The 23,629-nt window shown below is 45.4% G+C and overlaps 1 protein-coding gene across 1 annotated transcript; it reads left to right on the top strand.

The window, feature by feature from the left end:
* The first annotated feature begins 7,335 nt into the window (after positions 1–7,335).
* APEH (acylaminoacyl-peptide hydrolase) lies at positions 7,336–23,515 on the top strand. The gene is made up of 22 exons (XM_044678068.1): positions 7,336–7,406; positions 7,515–7,647; positions 8,348–8,474; positions 9,515–9,608; positions 9,933–10,008; positions 10,189–10,346; positions 10,835–10,972; positions 11,312–11,403; positions 11,633–11,673; positions 12,035–12,156; positions 13,038–13,098; positions 14,820–14,917; positions 16,326–16,377; positions 17,249–17,337; positions 19,358–19,496; positions 20,682–20,765; positions 20,851–20,931; positions 21,265–21,353; positions 21,758–21,948; positions 22,298–22,400; positions 22,489–22,595; positions 22,788–23,515. Exons 1-22 carry the CDS (start codon positions 7,395–7,397, stop codon positions 22,891–22,893), a joined length of 2,193 nt encoding a protein of 730 aa, XP_044534003.1. The 5' UTR covers positions 7,336–7,394; the 3' UTR covers positions 22,894–23,515.
* Positions 23,516–23,629: the final 114 nt, after the last annotated feature.

Below are 23,629 nucleotides of genomic sequence, written 5' to 3'. Positions count from 1 at the left end.
GAGTCATTTGTTCAGTGGGTCCACAGAACAAATTGGCTTAAACTGCCCATGGGACATTTCATCCCAGATGTCCTGTAGGGATCTGATATTCAACTTGTCTAAAACTCAGCTCATTCTCTTCCCCACCCAAGCCTGCCCCTCTTTCAGACTCCTCTCTTTCTCTTAAGGATGGCCACCATCTTTCCAGTAACTTGGGTTCACCACTTTAGTGTCATCCACTAGTTCTCCCTGCCCCTCACCCACCATAACCAATCAGAGTGCCATCTTGCCATTTCTAACCCCCACAACATCTCCTGCATCCATTCCCTTCTCTCTATTCACACCAGCACTAACCTACTTCAGGCCATCATCATCTCTCAGCTGGACTATTGCAGGAGCCTCCTAAGTGGTCCCCCTGCCTCCAACTTCTCCTTGTTCTAGTCCATCTTCCACACTGCTGCCAAAGTGATTTTTCCCAAAGCTCAGGTGTGATCGTGCCAATCTATCCAATAAACTTGAGTGACTGGTTCCCTCTTACTTATAGGAACAAATCCAAGCTCCTCTGCTTGGCATTTAAACCCCTTCACAACCTGGATCCATCTTGACTTTTTAGTTTTATTACTCATTACATCCCTTCGCTTACACCCCCACCCAACCAAACCCTCCTTCTGAGACATGGCCCTCATACATGACACACAATCTCCCAACTAACTCCATGCCTTTAAACAGGCTGTCTCCCCCACAGCTAGGTGGCACAGTGGAGAGAGCACTAGACTTGGAGTCAAGAAGTCTATATTTCACTGAGATACCACCTCACCCCTAGCAGGTTGGCTAATATGACAGCAAAGAAAAGTAATAAATGGTGAAGAGGATATGGCAAAATTGGGACACTGATGCATTGCTGGTAGAGTTGCGAATTGATCCAACCACTCTGGAAAGCAATTTGGAACTATGCCCAAAGGGCTTTAAATGACTGCCTGCCCTCTAACCCAGCCATACCACTGCTGGGTTTATACCCCAAAGAGATAATAAGGAAAAAGACTTGTACAAAAATATTTATAGCTGCGCTCTTTGCAGTGGCAAAAAAATTGGAAAATCAGGGTATGCCCTTCAATTGGGGAATGGCTGAACAAATTGTGGTATCTGTTGGTGATGGAATACTATTGTGCTCAAAGGAATAATGAGCTGGAGGAATTCCATGTGAACTGGAAAGACCTACAGGAACTGATAAGGAGCAAAAGGAGCAGAACCAGGAGAACCTTATACACAGAGACAGATACACTGCGGTACAGTCGAATGCAATGGATTTCTCTACTAACAGCAATGTAATGACCCAGGACAATTCTGAGGGACTTATGAGAAAGAACGCTACCCACATCCAGAGAAAGAACTGTGGGAGCAAAAACACGGAAGAAAAACATTTCCTTGATCACATGGTTCGATGGGGATATGATTGGGGATGTAGATTCTAAATGATCAATATTGCAAGTATTAATAATATGGAACTAAGTCTTGATCAATGATACATGTAAAACCCAGTTAAATTGTTCATTGTCTACGAGGGGGGGAGGGAGGAAGGGAGGGAAAGAATACGAATCATGTAACCATGGAAAAATATTCTAAATTAATTAAATTAATTAATTTAAAAAATTTTTAATAAAAAAAGAAATCCAGAGTTCAAATCCAACTTCAGACATTTAGCGGCTATTGTGACCTTAGGCAAATTACTTAACCCTCTCTGTTTGCCTCAGTTTCCTCAACTGCAAAATGGGAATACACTTTCCAGAGTTGTTTTGAGGATAAATTGAGATATGTGTAAAATATTTAGCATAGTGCCTGGCACATAGTAGTAGCTGTTATTATTATTATTATTATTATCATTATTACATTTGATCCTTAAAATCCCTAGCTTCTTCAGTAAACTTAAGGATGCCACCATCCTTCCAGTAATTCAGATATACCCCGACTCACTCTCAGCTTAAGCCACATTCTATTGAAGCCTTTCCTGATGCCCTGCCTACCAATGCTTTCCTCCTAACATAGTTTTGTATCTATCATGTATATATTTTGTATGTATCTATCTGTATTTGTCTCCATTCCTCAAACTCTGATATACTTTTATCTCTATTTTCCCAGCACCTACCACAGTGCCTGGCAAACAGTAAGGCTTAAAAAATGCTTATTGGATCGTTTATTTATTGACTCGCAAAGAAAAGCTCCAAGCCACAGAGACCTCAACAGAGAAGCCTTAGAATACGGCCTAATGGATTCAGTGATTTGCCTTGGTAAACTTAAGATGGCTTCTACAAGATACCCAGAAGTTCTGATATATATCTCCCCAGGATGTAGCTCTATGAATTATTCCTCCCCACAACCAGATCTATGATTAATGAACTGATTAATCCAATAATCCAACCTGGATCCATTAATAAGAGGAGTAAGGGAGAAAAGAGGGCAACAATAGAATAGTTCTGTCCTTGGCCCTATGCCATTCAATTCTTTTATCAATTACTTAAATAAAAGCATATCTGGAGGGTAGCAAGGTGGTCCTGTGCCTGGATTTGGGAGGGCTTAGGTTCAAATCTGGCCTTAGGCACTTTCTTAGTGTGATGCTGGGTAAGTCATTAAACCTGTCTACCTAGCCCTTGCCCTTGTGTCGAGAGTTGTTACCAGAATATTTTTAAAGCATATCTGGCATACTTACCAGATTGTAGATGACATGAAACATTAGGCTAGCTCTATGTGTTGGAAAACAGTTTCCAAACCTGTAATCTTCTGTTTCTGAATTTAAAGAAATTTAAGGATGCAGCACATAGTCCCAGGAAACTTGCCCGTTTGACGTTATTGAAAGAAGATGGCATGGTTTATGTGCCAGTCTCGGTCATAGCCACCTCAGAGCCTTTCTTTGTAATCCCTAAGATAGCAGAACAAGGAGAAGCTTCCCTAGTGCCTAGCACAGTGCCATGGTCCTAGAAGACATTTAACAAATGTTCCTTGAATTCCCTGAATTGAATTAATGAATGACTCCTGAATATCAGGGCTAATAGTATTTTATGCTCAGGAGTAAACAAAGGGGATTTTTCAGACACTCACTAGCTCGGTGACCATGAGCAAACGGATGCACTTCACCTCTGTTTGCCCCAGTTCCCCTATCTGTGAAATGGGCATACTAATAGCACCTGTCTCCCAGGGTTGTGGGGAGGATTGAATGAAATCATATCTGTAAGGCACTTAGCAAACTTTAAAGTGTTATATAAATGCCAGCTATTATTATTGTTACTATGTACCATGTAACCATGTAATTACACTAAGTGCTGGGGATACAAAGAAAGGTAAAACCTGTTCCTGCCCTCCAAGAGCTTCCTGCAGGGGGGTGAGACATGTCAATAATTGGGTATGTACAAGGCAACTGGCTGGCTTCATGGATGGAGAACCAGGCCTGAAGACTAGAGGTCCCAAGTTCAAATCTAACCTCAGACAATTCCTAGCTGTATGACCCTGGGCAAGTCACTTAACTCCCATTGCCTAGCCCTTAGTGATCTTCTGCCCTGGAACCAATACATTTGGTAAGGGTTTAAAAAAATAATAATAATAATAATTAGAAACATACAAGATACCTACAGAATATATTTCCACGGGGACCAGGATTGGACAAGATGACATTGGAGTTCCCTTTAAATTCTGTTTCTTTGCTGAAGACCAGGAAGCAGACTGCTATCGTTTAGTGAAACTCAAAGCCTTCGGCTAGCTTGTGTCATGTGGGACTCATTGAAGCATGGACTCCTGTCCTCAAGCCTACAACTCCCCAAATACTTTTTACAAGGTCAAGGTCCAGTTTGTAGGCTCTCCCTAAGTAGGAAAAACCTGAGAGCCACAGCTGAGATCTCCCTAAGCAGAAAGCTGGCCATTGACGCAGCTCAGATCATTTTTCAGTTAAATTGTTTTTTTGTTGTGTATTTTCTTTATGAATTCAACAAGCATAAATATTACTCTACAAAGAAGAACAGGAAAAGACAAGTATATGTGAAACCATGCATATCCAGTATTTACAGCCTGGGTTTTAAAATCAGTCTCAAATCTAGCAAGATGTTGGTATTATCTTCCAAACTGTCCTGTTTATCTGTGTCCCTTTCTTTTTCCTTTTTTTTTTAACCCCTTACCTTCTGTCTCAGAATTTATACTGAGTATCAGTTCTGAGGCAGAAGGGCGGTAAGGGCTAGGCATCTGAGGTTAAGTGACTTGCCCAGGGTCACACAGTGAGGACGTTTCTAAGGTCAGGTTTGAATTCAAGTCATTGCAGCCCTAAGCCTGGTGCTCTATCCACTCAGCTACCTAACTGTCCTTTACATGTGGCCAGGTACTCATTTAGGCTTTTTTTTTATTTTTGTTGCTTATTTTTGAGATGAGGAAACTAAGGTTCACACAGTTGGTAAGTTTCTGAGGCTGGATTTGAACTCAGAAAAATGAATCTTTCAGACTCCCAGTTGGGTGCTCTATCCACCCTGCCACTTAGCTGTTCTGTGTCCCCACTCTGAACTTTCTTCTGCTCTTTTCTCTTTATTTTCTCAATGATTCATTGATCATCTTTTCTTTATTTTTCTTCCTTTTTTGGTATCATTATCATTATCCCTCTACCCACTCCTACAGTTCTCCTTCCATCATTAAAGCCCCTCCCCCTATAACAAATAAGTGCAATCATGCAAAACAAGCCCATACAAAATCTGAAAATGCATGTCCCATTCTGTGCCACTAGTCTATCACCTCTCTGTGAAGAGATGGGAACTTTGTTTCATCACTAGCCTTCTGAAGCTGGGATTGGTGATTGTGTTCATTATAGTTAAGTCTTCTAAAGCTGGTTTTCCTTACAGTGTTAATGCTATTGTTTTAAAAGTTCTGGTTCTGTTTACTCTTCATCAGTTAATGGAGTCCTCTCAGGTTTCTCTGAATCTACTCTTTTCTCATTTCTTACAACCCAATATATATTCATATGCAATAATTTGTTCATCCATTTCCTAACTGATGGGTGGGTGGTTACTTTGCTTCCAAAAAAAATGCTGCTATAAAGATTTTTTAACATATGGTCAAGCTGGTTTTTAAAACAAATTTGACATTGATCAATTACATCAGCTTTTCTAATTATTCCCATCATTTACTTTCCTTTAAGAAAAGCAAGCCATCCTCACCAGGTCTTAAAGCTGATGAGAATGGACAATTAGCACCAGGCCACAGCCCAGCCTCCCAACTTGCCAACACAGTGCAAACCCTAATCCTCCCCAATGTTTCCACTCATAGGGGCATCTTCAATCTGTCCATAGCAGCACCCCACCCTTAAAGATTTTTTTAAAACCCTTACCTTCTGTCCTAGTATCAGTTCTAAGACAGAAAAGTAGCAAGGTTTAGACTGTCAGGGCTAAGTGACTTACCCTGGGTCACACAACTAGGAAGTGTCTGAGATCAAATTTGAACTCCGGTCCTCCCTATTCCAGGCCTGGCTCACTATTCACTGTGCTCCTTACCTGTCCCTTAAAGATTTAATGATATCATTTCCATTTCACTTTAAGATACACAAAGTATTTCTCTCACAACACTCCTATGAGGGTATTATTATCCCCATTTTGCAGTTGAAGAAACTGAGGCATATTGGATAGAAGGCTGGGCTTGGATTCAAGAATAGTCCTCTCCCTGAATTCAAAACTGACCGTAGACACTTACTAGCTGGGTTACTGAGCAAGTCACCTTGCCCTGTTTACCTCAGTTTCTTCATCTGTAAAATGAACTTGGAGGAGGAGGAAATGACAAACCACTTTTGTCAAGAAAACTCCAAATGAGGTCGTGAAGAGTCAGACATAACTAAAATGACTGAAAAATACTTGGGGAATGAATGAATGAATGAATGAATGAATGAATAAGTATTTATTGATCACCTCCTATGTGCCAGGCAATGTGCTAAGTAATCCAGATACAAGGACAAGTAAGCAAAGCTTTCTGAATTGTAATTGAAGACAAGAGTTGCAAGGAAGAGAAGTAGTTAGAAACACAGCATAGCTTGGAAATGCCCTGAATTGGCTTGGTGATATAGGGCTAGGTAAAAGGTAAATGAATGCTCATCAGTCAGAGCCCAGGGCCCCATAGAACATCACTTAACAAGTCTGAATGAAGAGGCTGGAATTGATTGACCTCTTCCTGCTCTGGATCTATAGCCTAGTATTTCAGGATAGATAATTTTTTTTGTTGTTGTTGGGGAGGGAAAGGAAAGAGCAACTTATTAAGAGCCATTTGCTAAGGAAAACTGAGAGGGGCTCCGGATTAACTGGAAAGAATCACCATGATAGTACAATCACTAAGTTTTCAAGGTGTTTGCCTAATTCATCCTCTGTAAAATGAGAGAGTTGACAAAATGTTTGTAGAGTTCCATTATAATTGTAATACCTTATGATGCCTGGTGAAGGTAACTCACCCAAAGATAAAATCATGGATCTTTCCAAGTATGGAAGGAATTTGAAACCTTGCTCTAAAATGCTTATTTCTTGATAATAATATGAAAATAAATAGATTAATTCCTTATCTTTGCTTCCTACATTCCCTGGTCTTCCTTCTAATCTCAGCCAAAATTTCACCTTTACAAAATTCCTTTCCTAATCCTATGCAATGTGCCTTCCCTCTGAGACTACTCCCTCCCCTATTTTATCCTGTCTATATCTTGTACATAACTGGTTGTGTCTTGTCTCTTCTATTAGACTGACAACTCTATGGGATTGTTTCAACCTTTGTTAGTTTCTTCTGTACTTGGCACAGAACCTGGCCCATAGTAGGCTGTTTGTAAGTGCTTGTAAGAGACAGTTTTATGTGAGTTACAAGATTAACTTCATCGGGAAGGGAGAAGAGTTTAGTATTTTAGTCAGTGTATCCCCAATACCTAGCACAGTGCCTGGCGCACATAGCAGGCGCTTAAACAAAAGCTTGTTGAGTAGATGCTGGTTCGTTGCTTGCACCCGGGCGGGTGACACTAAACACGGAAAGATAGTGACAGGTGAGGGACTACCGGGATGAGCACACAGTGGAAAAAAGTGTAGTTTTTCTCCCGACGCCCACCAACCAGAAGAGCCGTACTCCTAAGGCCCCGCCCCCCAGCGCCAGAGTGGAGGGGGCGTGTCTTTAGGTGGGGCGGTGCCTCTGTATACAGAGAGAGACGGAGATTGGTGAGAAAGCAGTTCAACCCCGCCTCCCCTAGGCTGCATCCCCTCTCCCACCCCCATTCGCCCTCCTATAGGGCCTCATTATGGAGGGGGCGGGTCCATCCCGAGATCTTTGCCCTCAGGCGTGGCGGAAATTGATCTCCGGACCCCGCCCCGAGGCTGTCCAGGTCCTTCCGGTCTGAAGTACGTCCCCACCCCCGGACTCCTGGAACCGCTTCCATGGAGCGACAGGTACGGGCTCGGGGCACTTCAGCCCGGACCCCGGTTCCTGCCCCGGCTCCGGCTCGGCCCACCCCCGCTCGGCGGCCGCGGCCTGACCCGTGTGTTCCCTCCGCGCAGGTGCTGAAAAGAGAGCTGGACGAGGCCACGGCGCAGTACCGAGCGCTGAGCCGCCACCCCGTGCTGGTCACTGCCTGCCTGGGCCCTGAGGTCACCACCCAGTACGGCGGCAAGTACCGCACGGTGCACACAGGTGCCGCGGCGGGAGATCCGACAGGCCTGGCGGGGAGCGAGGGAGGGACGGAGGAAGGGGGTGCCTCGGGGCTCGGGGCAGGGCGCAGACTTGGAACTGCGGATCTCTCACTGGTCTGGATGGCAGAGTACAAGTGTGTGTGCGCGCGCATGGGTGCATGCATGTATGAAAGGGGCTACATTCCGGAGCTTAGAGGCGAGAATCCTAGGACCGAAGGATGCTGTGGGAATCTGGGGCGTCGTGACACGCGAGAGGAAGACTCCTGGGGGGTTTCTAATCGTTGCGGGGAGGGAACGTGTACTGGCTGACTTAACAAAGAACGCAGAGGCAGGACCGGGTCCCTAGGAGTTTGGGTTTGGGGTGATGGCCATGGAGAGGACCAGGAGGCCCCTGGGATGTACGAGGAGCTTTAACTTCGGGAGGTAGGAGAACTGGCTTCCAATGACTTCTAGCTTTTCTGGATGACTTTCAAACAAGTTATTTCAAGTTTTTGCACCTCCGTAAAATAATGGAGCCGTACCAGCTGAAACTAAATTCTCCTTCAATTCTAATTGTTTTATTAGTCCGTGACTCGAAATTCACAGTGGAAGAAGTGAAGTAATTTACAGCCTTGGGAAGGATAGAGATGGGATTGGGCTGGGAAACTTGGATGAAGAGTCAGGATGAGCTGGGGCTGCAGATTTTGGGCTTTCCCTTACAGAATGGAATCAACGAGACCTGGACCGGATGGAAAGCATCCGGTTCTGCCGCCAGTATCTTGTGTTCCACGATGGTGGCTCTGTGGTGTTTTCTGGACCTGCGGGCAACAGCATTGAAACCAAGGGGGAGTAAGTGTTAGAGGAATAACCCTAGTGCCTCCTCCATCTATAGAAATACTTATTCAGAGGTTCCTAACACTACCTTTCCCAACGATTCATTTCTGGAGTGTGTCACAATAGACCCTTGGAGAAGTTAGCTGATTCTACTTTTATTTTCTCCTAGTATTTCCCTATGACCTAATGCATCTTATAGTTTTACTCATAACATATTTACTAAGTGACCAATTACATGCAGAACCTTTCTGTGAGAGGTAAGTCTACTCTCCCAGAGTTTACAGTTTTTTAAGAGAGAATTTTAAAAGATGAAAGAATTAGAGAAAAATCAATGCTAAAATGTTTAGAACTGACTTTTTCCTGTTCCTTAAATTTTTTCAGATCTCTGCTTCTTATCTTCTGGAGTCTTGAAGTCAGTGCCATTCAAAACTGTTATCTCTCCAAGTAGTTATCCTTTTCTGACTACTAGCTAATGTCCTTGCCTTCCACTTCAAAAACTCCCTCATACTGACTGAACTGGTCTTTTGCTTTTATTGGGATCTCCGGGCTTCAACTCCTCCCTGATCTCCCAATATACTTGCCTTTCTACCTTCTACTCCAGAATCAATAATATCTGTGCCTTTTTCATTAGTACCCCAAACTTCTGAATTCACTTATTCTCTTACTTACCAATTAGGTGACATGTAGATTGTAAATGGACAAGCAATTCAGAGAAGGGAGATATCCTTGGATATCTGAGTAATTAAAGGAGTTGGGATTTGAACTGAGGTTTGAAGATTGGGTAGGATTTAAATTTTTGCCTGAATTTATGGTTCATATCATGTTTATCTATAAGAAGGCCCCACCCAACAATAAGAGTTAATTTTTAGAAATCAAATTTTATTTTTTTAATGAACAGAAATCTATTTTCTCTCCCTACCTACCACTCCTCACCTCACTTTAAAAAAAATTCAGGAAGAATTCTTTTTTGATAAGAGCGTGTGGCCTGGCAGCTCCCCACAGACAGAATTAGCTTTGGGCAGGTCCAGGAGTCACTAGTCATGATGTTCCCACAGGCTGCTGAGCAGAGATTCCCCCTCAGGGGCATTGAAGGCTGTGCTTCGAAAGACTGGGAGTTCCAAGATTGGGGAAGAAAAACAGTTCCTAGAGGCAAGTCTATCAGTGACCCTGGTACTGGGTCTGGAGTTTGGCTAATTGCCACTGGGTGTGGTCTCTGGAGCCTGGTGGTAGGACTAGGCTTTATCTCTGGCCAGGCAGAGAGTTCTCTTGGAGGGCCAGAATGAGAGAATGTCTAGTAGATAAGGCATGTATCTGGAAATGGATAGAAGAGGTAGTGTGGGGAGCTCACCTTGTCATAGAAGATGATTAAGCTGGGAAAAAATGGATAGACTTGCTTTGGGAGAAAAAGAGGGATCTGCAAGTAGGATGGATGGAGGGGAGCTAGCTGGGGCTTTCACATTGTCTCCACTTCAGGTTTGGGAAAAGAATCGGAAGCTAAAGAGTATCAACCTAACAGCACTGGAGAAGCATGGAATCGTGTATGAGGATGGTGAGACTCCATGAGAGTGATAATATGAAGAATCACTCATACTAATGTACCACTTTGTTGTCATAAATTGAAAGTCAGCCTTATCCAGAGCCTGGAGAAAGGACCAGTAAGGGTAGAGATGGGGAATGAATATATAACCCAGAGCCAGGTAAGATTCAGATACTTTCTTCTCCCTCCTAGATTGTTTTGGGTGCCTGGCCTGGTCACACTCAGAGACCCACCTTCTCTACGTGGCTGAGAAGAAACGCCCAAAGACAGAATCTTTCTTCCAGACCAAAGCCTTAGAGGTGGATGATGAAGAGACAGCCAAGCCAAAGAAACAGGACCAAGCAATCAAGGTGCAGCCTGGTTTTTGCCCATATCCTTTATAACTACATTTTCTTGGCTTAAAGGGAGTTTCTCTTAGCCCATCTTTACTGTGACAATAACCAGCATTCAATATGATAACTTTAAGATAATAGTTAAGAAAGGATTGCTTGCGGGGGCAGCTGGGTAGCTCAGTGGATTGAGAGCCAGGCCTAGAGATAGGAGGTCTGGTTCAAATCTGTCTTCAGACACTTCCCAGCTGTGTGACCCTGGGCAAGTCACTTGGCCACCATTGCCTACCCTTACCACTCTTCTGCCTTGGAGCCAGTACACAGTATTGACTCCAAGATGGAAGGTAAGGGTTTAAAAAAAAAAAAAAGAAAGAAAGAAAAAAAAGAAGGGATTACATGGAAAAACTGAATGGGATTTGAGGGTATTGCAGGCCTGATCAAAATTAGTTTGAGTGTTTTTTGTGGTTTCTGGGTTTTGAGAGTGTTTGTTTGTTTGTTTGTTTTTCCAGGGGGATCAGTATATATTTCATGAAGACTGGGGAGAAAATTTGGTTTCCAAAAGCATCCCTGCCCTCTGTGTTCTGGATATTGAAAGTGGGAACATCTCAGTGCTAGAGGGAGTCCCAGAGAATGTCTCCCCTGGACAGGTTAGCACAGCTTTCTCTTATTCCTGATCAGAACAAAGAAGTGGTCTTTCTGAGGATGCCCAGCTGAGGGTATGGACCCTTCCAACAATAAAAGCTTGGGGTTTTTCATTGAATCTGGAATCTGGAATCTGGAATCCACCCTGAGGCAGGGTCTGCCCCTATACTCTGTGTCTCCTTAGTGTTGATGAGATGCAAGATTCCTCCCTTGTTGTGTGTGTGTGAAAAACAGACCTCAGTTAATCCTAGCCCTTTGGGGAGAACCCTCTAGTTCTGGCCATGCTTCCCCTGGCTCATGCCAGTTGACCCATTGCTCTGAGTTTGGTTTTATGTGTCACATAGGCATTCTGGTCTCCTGGTGACACTGGTGTGGTGTTTGTGGGCTGGTGGCATGAGCCTTTCCGACTAGGAATGCGTTTTTGTACCAACCGCAGGTGAGAAGAATGGGAATAGATTGATTGGGCAAAGCTGGTCTAACTTCTCTTTATGCTCTCTATACTTGGCTTGGCTATTTGGTCTGAACTAGAAGCCAGGGGCCTGGGTCTTCTGTATTCTTGTAGTTGCCTGTCATCTTTCCTCCAATGTTTTGTTAAGGGGGTGAAGGAACAATGGGGATAGAAAGGCTCCAAGCTAGGGAATTTAGAATCTCTCTGGTGATTCCAGGTCAGCTCTGTTCTACGTAGACCTCACTGGTGGCAAATGTGGTAAGTGATCTACTTCTTGTGTCCTCTATATTTGTCTATTTATCTAACTTTCTTTGGTCCTGCCAGTACAGATTTCTTTCTTAATTTTTTAAAAACTTGAACCCTTAAACAGAATGGAAAATAAGAATATTTAATATTAGAGACCTTTCACAAAGTTCTCCAAAATTATCAATTATATGATTCACAGACTAAATCATACATGCAAAACATGCTAATTCCAGGAGCAGTTGATCAGTATAAAAACAAAACGTCACAATTATGCAACTGTCCCTATCTTTTAAATTTTGTCCTAGTGGTTGAAAGATAAGAGTCTAGTGTAAGATGGGATGTGCCCTTTCTCATACCTTATTTCATGTCCCAGAGCTCCTCTCAGATGACTCCATGGCCGTGTGCTCCCCACGACTGAGTCCAGATCAATGTCGTATTGTCTATTTGCGGTATACAAACCTCAGCCCCCATCAACAGTGCAGCCAGTTGTGCCTGGTGAGTCTGGAGCACGCCTACCATTGAGTCTTGCTGGGCTAAGATTGGGCTGAGGGAGTCAGAGAATACCCTTGACAGGCCAATCTCCCCTTTCCATAGGCTGTCTAAGCATTTTATGTGCCTTGGATCTTGCTGTCCCTATTGGTGAATGATCCTTTAGATCTCTTAGCTTTGTAGCTTAGTAAGAGGCAGTGGTGGATCATGGAGTTCTGCACAATCCAGGTTCAGCTCCTACCAGCTGAGCTGGGACTGTAGTAGCCTTGGACATTTGGTATTATTCTACCTATATTAATATATGTCCTAGCTTTTCCTTCTAGAATGTAAACTCCTTGTGAGTAGGAATTGTTTCATTGGTTACATTTGTATCTTCAGTGCCTAGCACAGTGCTTAGGGCATAGTAGCTTAATAAGCATAGCTTAATAAATGCAAATGGATTGATTTTGGCCTATCCTGGAACATATCTTACATCTTCTCTTTAAATTGAAGGACCCCTAAGTAATGAGGAGAAACCAGTTTATAGCAAAGATTTTTGTCTGCTAGGTTGGAGATATCACTAACCCTATTCCATTGGGGGTTCTGCCTTTTTATTTGGGTAACCACCAGAAAGTGATCGCATAATGTGGGTCTACCTTCCTAAGCCTGTATTAACATCTCATCTGGGTAGAGTGGGAAGGATCTGTCTGGATTGTAGGCAGGCAGATCCTGTTAGAGACAGTCAGGATTCCTCCTTAACTCCTGAGGCATTTCTGAGCCAGATGAAGGTTGAACTGGCTTCCATGGCCTGACTCCACAAGGCCTAGGTGGAGTTTGGCTGGCAGCCCATTGGGTCAGCATGAGAAACTCCATCATTTGAAATGTGACTGTTTGACACTTTCTTTCAGTATGACTGGTACACGAAGGTCACCTCGGTCGTGGTGGACGTCGTGCCCCGACAGTTGAAAGGTGAGATGCCGGCGATGCATTTACTCGACTGTGACTTGTTGGGCACAACTAGCTGACCAGCCTTCTGGTATTGTTTTGAAAACAGGGGCATGTTTTAAGATCTCAGGATAGTGGATCACATCCGTCTTCATCCCTGGGCTTTCCCTTCTCATCTCTACCTTATGCCTGGTCATATGCTGTCATTTCATACCCAGACCAGAATTCTTATCATGCCTTTGTGTCTCAGCCATAATCCTTTCTTGAACCATATATTCTCCTTATCTCATGATAGCAGAACTTAATTAGACTTTCTTCTCTTTTAAATTGCTGCTTGTTCCCAGGAACTCCCCCTCTTGAGAGGCCCTTATTATAAACTATAGTCATAACTTCTATATCCCATTTGTCAATCTCTAACAACTCCCTGTCAGCCATTTGCCTCAATAGATCTATATTTTCCCAGGCCTTGTACAGGACTAAAGCTTTCCTCCTCCCCTCTCATGATTCCTTGGATGAGAAGAAACTAGGCCCCAATAATTGGTTCATCCCAGCTGTTCCCAGCGCAAGCCCAGTCAACGGATGCCATTTTCAAACTTGCTGCTACAATAAATTGATGGCCCTAAGATTTGTAACTAGACAGGCCCATCTAGTCCTTTCTTCTTCCAGATAGGGAAAGAGTCCCAGGGATAAGAAGAGATTTGCCCAAGGTCACACAAGTAGAAAGGAGCAGAGCCAGCACACAGGTCTCAGATCTTTTGATTTTTAAACCCAGTTTTGTTTCTATTAGACTGTGCTGCCCTTCGGGACCTGAGTTTTGGTGCAGAGCCCCCATGCTTTATACAGTTCTATTCAGCACAAAATTGTGTTAGGTTCTAGGCTACAAAGACAAAACTAAATAGTCCCTGCCCCCAGCAAGCTTACCTTCTCCTGGAGGGAGGACACCCAGATAAATATAATATAATACAAGGTAATTTGAGACTCACCCAAGGTCACACAGCTAGGAAGGATCTGAGATCAGATTTGAGCCAGGTCTTTCTGACTCCAGGCCTGGCTCTATCTACTGAGCCACCTAGCTGCCCCTTTATAGTTATTTTAATAAGGTTTTTCTTAACTACTCTGGAATCTAGATGTGTTTAGTGTCAATTTTACAGATGAGAAAACTGAAGCTCCAAGATTTTAAAGGGATAAATAGAATTCATTTGATGGTCCAACAGGAGGTTTCTTTCCCTAAGCAAACAGTCAGAACTGCTTACACTCTTCTCGTTCTTTTTAGTGAAGATATTTCACTTAGGTCTCCCCATCACCCCCGCTTAAAACTCTTATCTACCTTAGAGTTCTGATAGTTTTAGCCAGATTTCCAAGAAATCTTTGAATACTCATTTTCCTTGGCTTTAATGTTTCCTTTCTCTTATCAAGAGGTTAATTCTAGTCCTAAAGCCCTTCTCTTTCTCTCCCTGGGTTAGCTTTTTAATGCTGCAGTACCAGCCATTTTCCACATTCCCCTCTACTGCCAGACTTGATTCCAAAAGAGATGTATGGAAACAGCATTCACCTTGTCCTCTTGTCTTATTCCTTCCTGAGCAATGAAACATTTAGACAGATTATCCAAATGACCCTTGCTCTCCACCCCTGGGTCACAGGCTTCCTTCTCGAAGGCATAAATCATTGTTCTTTGGGTAGTGAAAAAGCTTTTTTAGGTCATGTGTTTTCTATGATTCTATTACAGATCTGATTCTTTTTCTTAGGTAACTTTTCCGGGATCTTTTGTAACCTGTTGCCTTTGGGATGTTGGTCAGCAGACAGTGAAAGAGTTGTCTTTGACTCTGGCCAGCGGAGCCGACAGGTAAGGAAAATGTGCACCACTTGCTTCAAATTACATTTAGTCGGGGCAGCTGGGTAGCTAAGTGGATTGAGAGCCAGCCCTAGAGACAGGAGGTCCTGGGTTCAAATCTGGCCTTAGACACTTCCCAGCTGTGTGACCCTGGGCAAGTCACTTGACTCCCATTGCCTAGCCCTAACCACTCTTCTGCCTTGGAGCCAATACACAGTATTGACTCCAAGACAGAAGGTAAGAGTTTTTTAAAAATTACATTTAGTACTGGGCAATGTGCTGTACTTGGAAATGGTGTACCTTACCCTTCCCAGGAAGATAGCAATTCATATGGCCTTGAAACTCTGGTTTACAATGCCTTGGCCATTGACACAGAAAACTTGAGATTCCTCCCTTAGATAATCAAGCCAGGCAGAGAATGTCTTCCTGACCTCCTTAGGACAATAGAGGCCTCACGAAGGATTTGGCATGCGTATCAGAGGTGGCACATTTAGTGGCATGGGCAGGGTAAAATGGTGGCATTTGGGTCCTTTGTCTCTCTTACCCCTATCCTCTCTTCTCTCCTTACCCAACTTACTTTTCCTCTTTGGTTGATTCTCAACTAATCCTTGCCAAAGTCTTGATTGATAATTAAGCCGTTCTTAACCAACGTTTGTAAGTTATGAGCTATCATTTTAAGAGGGAATGAGAAAAGAAAAGGGAGCCCATCTATAAGCCCTGCCTTTGTTCCTGGTCCTGAGTTCCCAGTGTTAGGACTTGGGGAATGTGTTTCCCTAGGATGTCCCACATTGCTGGCTTCTGGGTGAGGCAGAAGAAGGCTTTAACCAGTGAGACAGTTGTCAGCCTCCCACCTCCCTCAGGCTTTATCTTCTCAAAAAAGCTGCCAGTACTTCCGATAGGCCATTAGGTAAATATCCCATTCTTCTCTGGATTTGCCTGCCCCTGGACAGTGATGGTGATGACAGGATTCAGAAGGGGGGACCTTGTGTTCTTTTTCCTAATAGTCAGAGACCAAGACAGCCAGAAGAAGGCAGAGGATGTAGGACTACTTAACACTCATATTTTACAGATGTTCAAAGGCCCAGAAAAATGAAGCAGCTTGCCCAATGTCACATAGGTAGGAAGGAGGTACTAGAGTTGGCATATAAGCCCAGGCCTCCTGGGTCCAGATACAGAGTTCTTTCCATTACACCACAAGTCACTGAAGCCCCAAGTGTGGCCTTAGATTTCAGCATCTAGGAACATAGAAGCAACTGCCCATTTGAGGACAATGAAAGATACTGGTGTGAGCCATGGAGATTGTATCCCTTGAGACCACGAAGAACCAGAAAAATACAAAACCTCACTGTAAGAAGTACTCATTTGGTGCTGAGCCAGTGCTCTAACCTGGAACTGTCCTTTGCCTCCCTTTCTCTTACAGGACCTGTTTGCAGTAAATACCCAAACAGGCAGTGTGATCTCCCTGACAGCAGGTATGGAATGGCAAGGGAATGTGCTAGCTCAGTGCCCTCCAAACACCTGAGATCTCAGAGGCACCGTGACCCCCTGGGTACAAAGGAAGGAATATGAGTTGTTCCCACAGATGCTGGGCTTTTATAAGCCCTGCATCAGCCTTTCAAGCCCACCTTTCTTTGGGGCAAATCGGTTTTCATACGTATCAGTCAGAATTTTTTGGAATTAGTTTTTTAATTTTTCAGTTTCTAAAAATCTCTTTTCTCTCCCTCCTACCCACCTCCCATTAAAAAAAAGAAAAACAAACTCACATGGGTTCAAATCTGACCTCAGACACATCCTAGCTGTGTGACCATGGGCAAGTCACTCAACTCAAATTGCCTAGCCCTCACCACTCTTCTGTCTTAGAATAAATACTAAAATAGAAGCTAAGGGGTTTTGTTTTTGTTTTTAAAGAAAATGTATTGCCAAGGAAAACAATTCCCCAAATGGCCACGTCCAAAATTAGTTAGCATTCGTTGAACACCTGTGCATCCCCGACCCTGTGCTAGCCAATTGAAGTCCATACAAATGTGAGATTTGGCCTTTGACTTAATACATTCACAACCTGTTTGGGGAAACTAGCAAAACAAGAAAACCAGCTAATAGTATCTGACAAAACAACTAAGTACTAAATTATTTAATACAGACTTTTTTTTGCCTTAACATCCAGCCTGGGGTTAGCAATATCATCATGATGTTGAGGGTAGAGGGAACGTACCTAGGATACCTAGAACGCAGCACATTTGGAGGATCTGTTTAGTAGGACCCAGTTTTGCTCAGGGGGATAGAGGAATGATGAAGGATTTGTGTTTAAAAGAGTCCCTCAGCACCCTGTTTGCTGCATTCTAGGGTTGCCTTTGGGAAGCTGGAAGCTGCTCACAATTGACCAAAACCTCATGGTAGTTCAGTTTTCCACTCCCAATCAACCACCAAGCTTGGTAAGTACTTTTAAAAAAAACCAAACCTTTAACCTTCTCTTTGAATCTATACTAAGTACTGGCTCCAAGACAGAAGAGTGGTAAGGGCTGGGCAATATACATTAAGTGACTTGCTAGGAAGTATCTAAGACCAGATTTAAACCCAGAACCTTCCATCTCTAGGCCTGGCTCTCTTCCCACTGAGCCACTCAGCTGCCTTTTGGTAAGTACTTTAAATACCTTTGAAACTGGGTCACATCCATCTAAGCAGGATTCTTCCAGGGAAGGATTGAGCCTGGAAGCTTAGGCCAGTTTTACATTAAATCAGGAGCTTACTGTTCCATCCTTCCATTTTCACCTTTTTTTGGTTTCTCCATTGGAAGATGTAAGAAGTGGTAGGATAGGCCCAGTAGATTTTAATAACATCTGTCCAGGTCTGTGGGGTAGTTGGGCTCTTATGTGGAGAGACCCATATCCTTCCCATTTCAGTCCAGCTGGTTTTTCTTGGTGGAAGGGACAATGGCCAATGGGGATTTTTCTGTTATGCCAGATGTGGTAGGCTCCATCCTTTCAGAACAAAAGTGGAAGGGTCTTGGTTGGGATGTTGTTGGAGATGTCGGGCATGGCCAGTTTCACTTACCTGGCAGAGGCATGTCCAGTTCTAGATGTCACCAGCACAGCCAGTTTAGTGTCTAATAGGCAGGCAATACTGTGGGACTGAAATTCAGGGGAGAGACAGGGACTGGAAAGATCTCTGAATCAGATTGTCAAGTCACAGATCTGCCCTCTAGTATATGTTTAAGTTTTTTTTAATTCAAAGATGTTTTATTTTCCCAATTATATGTGATAATTTTCAAAGTAAGTTTTCTGAAAATATAAGATCTAAATTGTCTCCTTCCCACCCTTCCCTCCGCCTCTCAGAGATGGTAAGCAATTTGATCTGGATTATACATGTATTATCATGCAAAACGTACTTCCCTATTGGTCATTGTTGTAAGAGAATACTTGTATAAAACCAAAACTTCAAATAAAACCATAAATAAATTAACATGAAAAATAGTGTGCTTTGATCTGCATCTGTCCCCAACAGTTCTTTTTCTGGAGTCATTAGCATTCTTTGTCCCAAGTCCCCCAGAATTGTCCCAGATTGTTTCATTGCTGAGAGTAGCTAAGACTTTCACAGTCATCATCCTTATGTTTAAGTTTTTAGTCACATTATCTATTCTGACCTGGAGGCTAAAACCAAGAAGGTCCATCCCAATGAGTTTAGACACAAATGCTTTTTCCTCTGACCTTATTATGAAATGCTTTTTCCATGCTTACTGCCCACCCCCCACCAATTCATTTATCCTTTTTTTTTTTTAAACTTCTACTTTCTGTCCTAGTAACAACTCAAAGACAAAAGGACAAAGGCTGGGCAATTGGAATTAATTGACTTGCCCAGGGTCATACAGCTAGAAAGGGTCTGAGGCCAGAGTTTAAGGCAGGTCTTTCTGACTCCAGACCTGGTGGGCTAGACACTGTGTTATTTTGCTGCCCCGCCAATTAATTCATTTCAAACTTGAGAAGTCACAAATGATTCGTCAGGTTGATTCTAGGGATCTGATTGAGTTGTACATTGAGATTGAAGTTTTACATTTTATTCAGCATCATGTCCTTAAACAGAACCACAGGGGGCAGCTGGGTAGCTCAGTGGATTGAGAGTCAAGCCTAGAGGCAGGAGGTCCTAGGCTCAAATCCAGCCTCAGACACTTCCCAGCTGTGTGATCCTGGGCAAGTCACTTGACCCCATTGTCCCCCCTTACCACTCTTCCACCTAGGAGCCAATACACAGTTAACAACAGTTAAGGGTTTAAAACAACAACAAAAAAAATAAACAGAACCACAGTGTAACCATATAATACATTTCCCTTCACATTCCTCCAATCCAATAGTAAATTTTATAGACTTCAAAATGCATTTTTTTAAGAGAAAGAAGATGGAGTAAAGAAGCAAGTAAAACCAGCAGGTTCTTCTGTAATAGGTTTTCTCCCCTTGGTAGAAAGTGGGATTCCTGCCTCCTTCAGGGAAGGAACAAGAGATCCACTGGGTAACCCTGGAAGAGGCAGAGGTCATCCCAGAAATCAGCTGGGCCATTCGTGTCCTGAAACCTCCTCCTGAGCAAGAGAACCCAAAGTACCGTGAGTCTGAGCGGGCATTGTCCAGGGAAAGGTATCAGGGGACATGTATGTTGGAGAGAGCCCCAGGGAATAGGATGGCATTCCACAGGAGGGATCTCTGGGTAGGGTGGAAGCCAGCTCCTCCAGATTTCATGATATGACAGGCCCTTCCACCCACACTAAGCTCTTCTTGTTCCCAGGGGACTACTTTGGGTGCATTCTGCTGTGTTTCTCTTGTATGCCACAGGCAAAAATCTCTGTGGATATTCTGAGTTTGCTGTTTAAGTGCATTGTGGGCATTAGTGATTGTCTCCAGACTTTGCCTCTTAACTTCTGTGTAGCTGTTATTGTAACAGTGTTGGGATTTCAGTCAGTCGTCGTTTTACAAGGTTAACATTTGACCTGACACGAGCCGCTAAGTCAGTACCGCTTTAGACTCCCAGAACACGAGCATCCCAGCTAGAAGGGATTGCAGAGCCCAGAATGTTAGAGTGCGGAGGGAACATTCCACATCATTTGGTCCAACCTCCTCATTTTCCAAGTGGGGAACCTGGAGCCCAAATAACCCAGACTTTCTTCTCTGCCCAAGGTCTCATGGGAGAGGGCTGCTCAGTTTTAACAATCAAAGCTTAATAGGATAACAAAGCATCTCATTAGCCCCAGAGTGAGGACCCAAGTATTCAGGAAGCTTCGGTTTAGGTGGGTGAGGCACTTAGTGTGTCAGAGTTCATAGAGTGGTGGATAGAGAAGGCAACACGGCTAAACTTTTCCATGATCCCCCATGGTGGATAGATTCCTGGGTGCAAGAAACAGCGTGCTGCAGCTGCTCCTCTCTGGCCACATGATGATTCTAGCACTTGGGCTGGGGAGGGAAAGGAAGGGCCTGGCTCATCCAACTGCTCAGGCTCCCAAGAAACAGCTTAGCTAAAATTAAGGAAATTCCCATCTTGCTGGGAGGGTAGGCCCAGTTTCCAGCCCAGCCAGTGTGTCCTTCACAGGTCTCTGCTCCCCAGAGCTCCCAACATAGGAGCAGGACCAGGCAGGCCTTTTGAAAAGTTGTTGACCTTTTCTTCTGGGTCCTTCTCCAGGAATGCATGGCATTCATTTTAGTGGAAGCCTGTCTCTTGGCCCAACAAACTCATGATTTCTAAGAAAATCCTTTGAAACCCTGAGATTTCTCCAACTGACTTTTTTTTTCTCTTGTAGCTGGCCTTGACTTTGAAGTGATTCTCCTTCAGCCCTGTAGCTCAGCAGAGAAGTCAAAGTTCCCACTTGTGGTCATGCCTCATGGTAGGCTTCCCAGTCCTTCTGACACTGCCCCCATGCCCAATTCCCCTTTGGGGCTCCTCATACGTCATTTTACCCTGTCTTGTAGGGGGACCCCATTCATCTTTTGTAGCAAGCTGGATGCTCTTCCCTGCTGTTCTCTGTAAGATGGGCTTTGCTGTCATGCTGGGTGAGTAAGGGCCTGGGGGAGGCATTGTCTGGGGGCCCCTGCCGGGCCAGACTGGGGAGAAGCCCTCACAGGCTGACAGTGCAGCATCTCTCCTAGCTGAAACGCAGCTTTTCCCAACTTCCCTGGAGGCACCAGAGTTAAACCATTCACACCCTTGTCCTCTGGCTCCAAAACCAGTTCTGTTTGTCTGATGACAAATTCTGAGCCGACCACTCTTAGTGGGCTTTAGCACTTACGAAATTGGTCAGTTCTCGTTTGCATAGGCAGCGTGGGAAGCTTGAGGGGACGATGGTACCTCTCAATGCATCGTCCGGTCTATCAATCTGTTTGCAGTGAACTATCGAGGGTCCACAGGCTTCGGGCAGGACAGCATCTATTCCCTTCCTGGGAATGTGGGAGACCAAGATGTGAAGGATGTTCAGGTTCGGGGAGCAGGGAGGGCCCTTCGTCCCTTTGTAGGGAATGAAAGCCAGCTTCCTCGGCCCCCGGGCAGCTCGCCTGTGACCAGGACTGAAGCACCTTAGAAGCCCGTTGGGTTTGTTCCTTGCCCGCTCGTCCAGCCATGTCTGAGGCCTGCCGTCTGCCAGGCCGATCAGAGCAATCTGCTACGTCATCCAGGTTGCCCAGGGCAGCCATTGGCCTGTTGGCTAGCAGCCTGTCCCTGGTGCAGGGATGTGTTCCCTCGTCCTCCATCCAAAGGGAATAGCAGGTCACTTGCTGAGCAGGGCCCTGGAGAACGCCCCGAGCCTGGCCCTTTTCCCTGAGGGCTCCCGGGAGGGAAGGAAGCCCAGGAAGACGCGCCATGGTGCTCCTATTTCTCTTGCAGTTTGCAGTGGAACAGATACTGCAGGAGGAAGTGTTTGACGGGGGGCGAGTGGCACTCATGGGTGGGTCCCACGGGGGCTTCCTGTCCTGCCACCTCATTGCTCAGTACCCAAATACCTACAGTGCCTGCGTGGTTAGGAATCCTGTCATCAACATGGCGTCCATGTTCTGCTCTACTGACATTCCTGACTGGTGAGTGCCCCCTGCGGCCGAAGGCTGGCCAGGGAAGAGCGGGGAGCCAGGCCCAAGCCCAGACCCTCTTCCTTTGGAGATCCCAGCTTCTCGCCGGGCCCCTGGCAGGAGCGGGAGCCCCCATAGGCCCAGACACACCGATGGCTTCCAGCTAGGTCTGGTGTCGTTAGGGAACGTCCCCAGGGTCGGGCACGGCGCCCCCCGCACCCTGGGAGGAAACGGGCCGGAAGACGCCTTCTCTGATCGGCCATTGAAGTTCATGTGAGGTTGGGGGCAAAGACCAGGCGGCAGCTCTGCATGGGAGAAGCCCAGGGGGGTGAGAGCAGGGCTCTGTCTGGCCTCTCCGCAGGTGCATGGTCGAAGCGGGCTTCCTCTATTCTTCTGACTGCCTCCCTGACCCCACCGCCTGGGCAGAGATGCTGAACAAGTCGCCAATCAAGTACGCGCCGTGGGTACGCTACACCCTGTGCCCTGCCTGTGCCCAGCCCGGGGGGCAGCTGGGCCCAGGGCAGTGGCACCCTCTCTCCCTCTCCTCTCCAGGTCAAGACGCCTCTCCTCCTCATGCTGGGCCAAGAAGACAAGCGGGTCCCTTACAAACAGGGCATGGAGTACTACCGGGCTCTTATGGCCAGGAAGGTCCCTGTGCGGTGAGTAGCGGCACGTCCATCTCCTCTCGGAGAAAAGCAACGGGCTGGGGAAGGCTGAGAATCGCATCGGGCGCCTGGAGGGTGCCGGGAGGCAGAAAGTCCTGGGTTAAATTATAGGGTGCCCAGCCTGGCAGCGCCGAGGGTGCCAGGAGGGAGGGAGGATGGACCCATGAGATGGCCCGTGTTCTCCAGGTTCCTGCTGTATCCCAAGAGCAACCACTCTCTGTCGGAGGTGGAGGTGGAGTCCGACAGCTTCATGAACTCCGTGCTCTGGCTGCACTCTCACCTGGGGTGCTGAGCCGCAGGGCAGGGCCGGCCATGTGCCCCCTTGTCCCTCACTGCCCCGAGCCCGACGGCCTCGCCAGGCTGGCGCAGTGCTGACATTTCTGTTTGCCAAGCTGTCTTAACAAGGATTCATCACAAACTAAAGAGGAGGATCCTTCGGGGCTGGCACTCCTTCCCAGGCCACGGGGAGAGAAGAGAAGTTCCCTCTTCCCTGTCTGGCCTGTCTAAAGGAGAGCCGAGGAAGAGGAGCCGTCTGTACCCTGGAGACCAGTGAGGGTGGGAAGGGGACAGTTGTGGGCATCTTCATGTCCCAATTGGTAACCTGAAAAGTTGGTCTTTGGGGTTGAATTTGGGCATTTTCTGCAAGCCCCTTTCCTGTAAGGCTGGGCTCATAGTCTTGGACTTAGGTCAGGTTAAGGGGTGATTTTTAAGGAAAGAAAAGAGCATTTGGCCCGTTCCCACCACTGCTTAATGAAGGGGTTGAACTAAATCTCCAAGAGGCCTTCCAGCCCTGATTCCTGTGTCCCAGGACCGACTTGAGCTGGCCCTTAAGACTAGGTACTAGGCCCGTTGTGGACCACAGATCCTGACAGTGCCCAGCAGAGACAAATGCCAATAAACATCACTGCTGAGAAGATGGGTTTCTTGGCTTCTTTTCTGCCACATTGCTTAGGAGATCAGCGGTCGCTCTCCTCCTCCAGAGGAAGTGGTGAAGGCTGAAGCTTGTCCCACTTGGGAATAGGCTCCCC

Source organism: Gracilinanus agilis, chromosome 1, assembly GCF_016433145.1.
Source record: "Gracilinanus agilis isolate LMUSP501 chromosome 1, AgileGrace, whole genome shotgun sequence".
Lineage (NCBI taxonomy): Eukaryota > Metazoa > Chordata > Mammalia > Didelphimorphia > Didelphidae > Gracilinanus > Gracilinanus agilis.
The sequence above is the reverse complement of the archived record's forward strand: the minus strand, read 5'-3'. Positions and strand labels throughout refer to the sequence as shown.

Coding starts and splice junctions, on each gene's coding strand:
- APEH (XM_044678068.1), top strand. Junction 12,157..13,037: donor AGTGCAGCCAGTTGTGCCTG/GTGAGTCTGGAG, acceptor ACTTTCTTTCAG/TATGACTGGTACACGAAGGT. Junction 19,497..20,681: donor GCAAGAGAACCCAAAGTACC/GTGAGTCTGAGC, acceptor TTTCTCTTGTAG/CTGGCCTTGACTTTGAAGTG.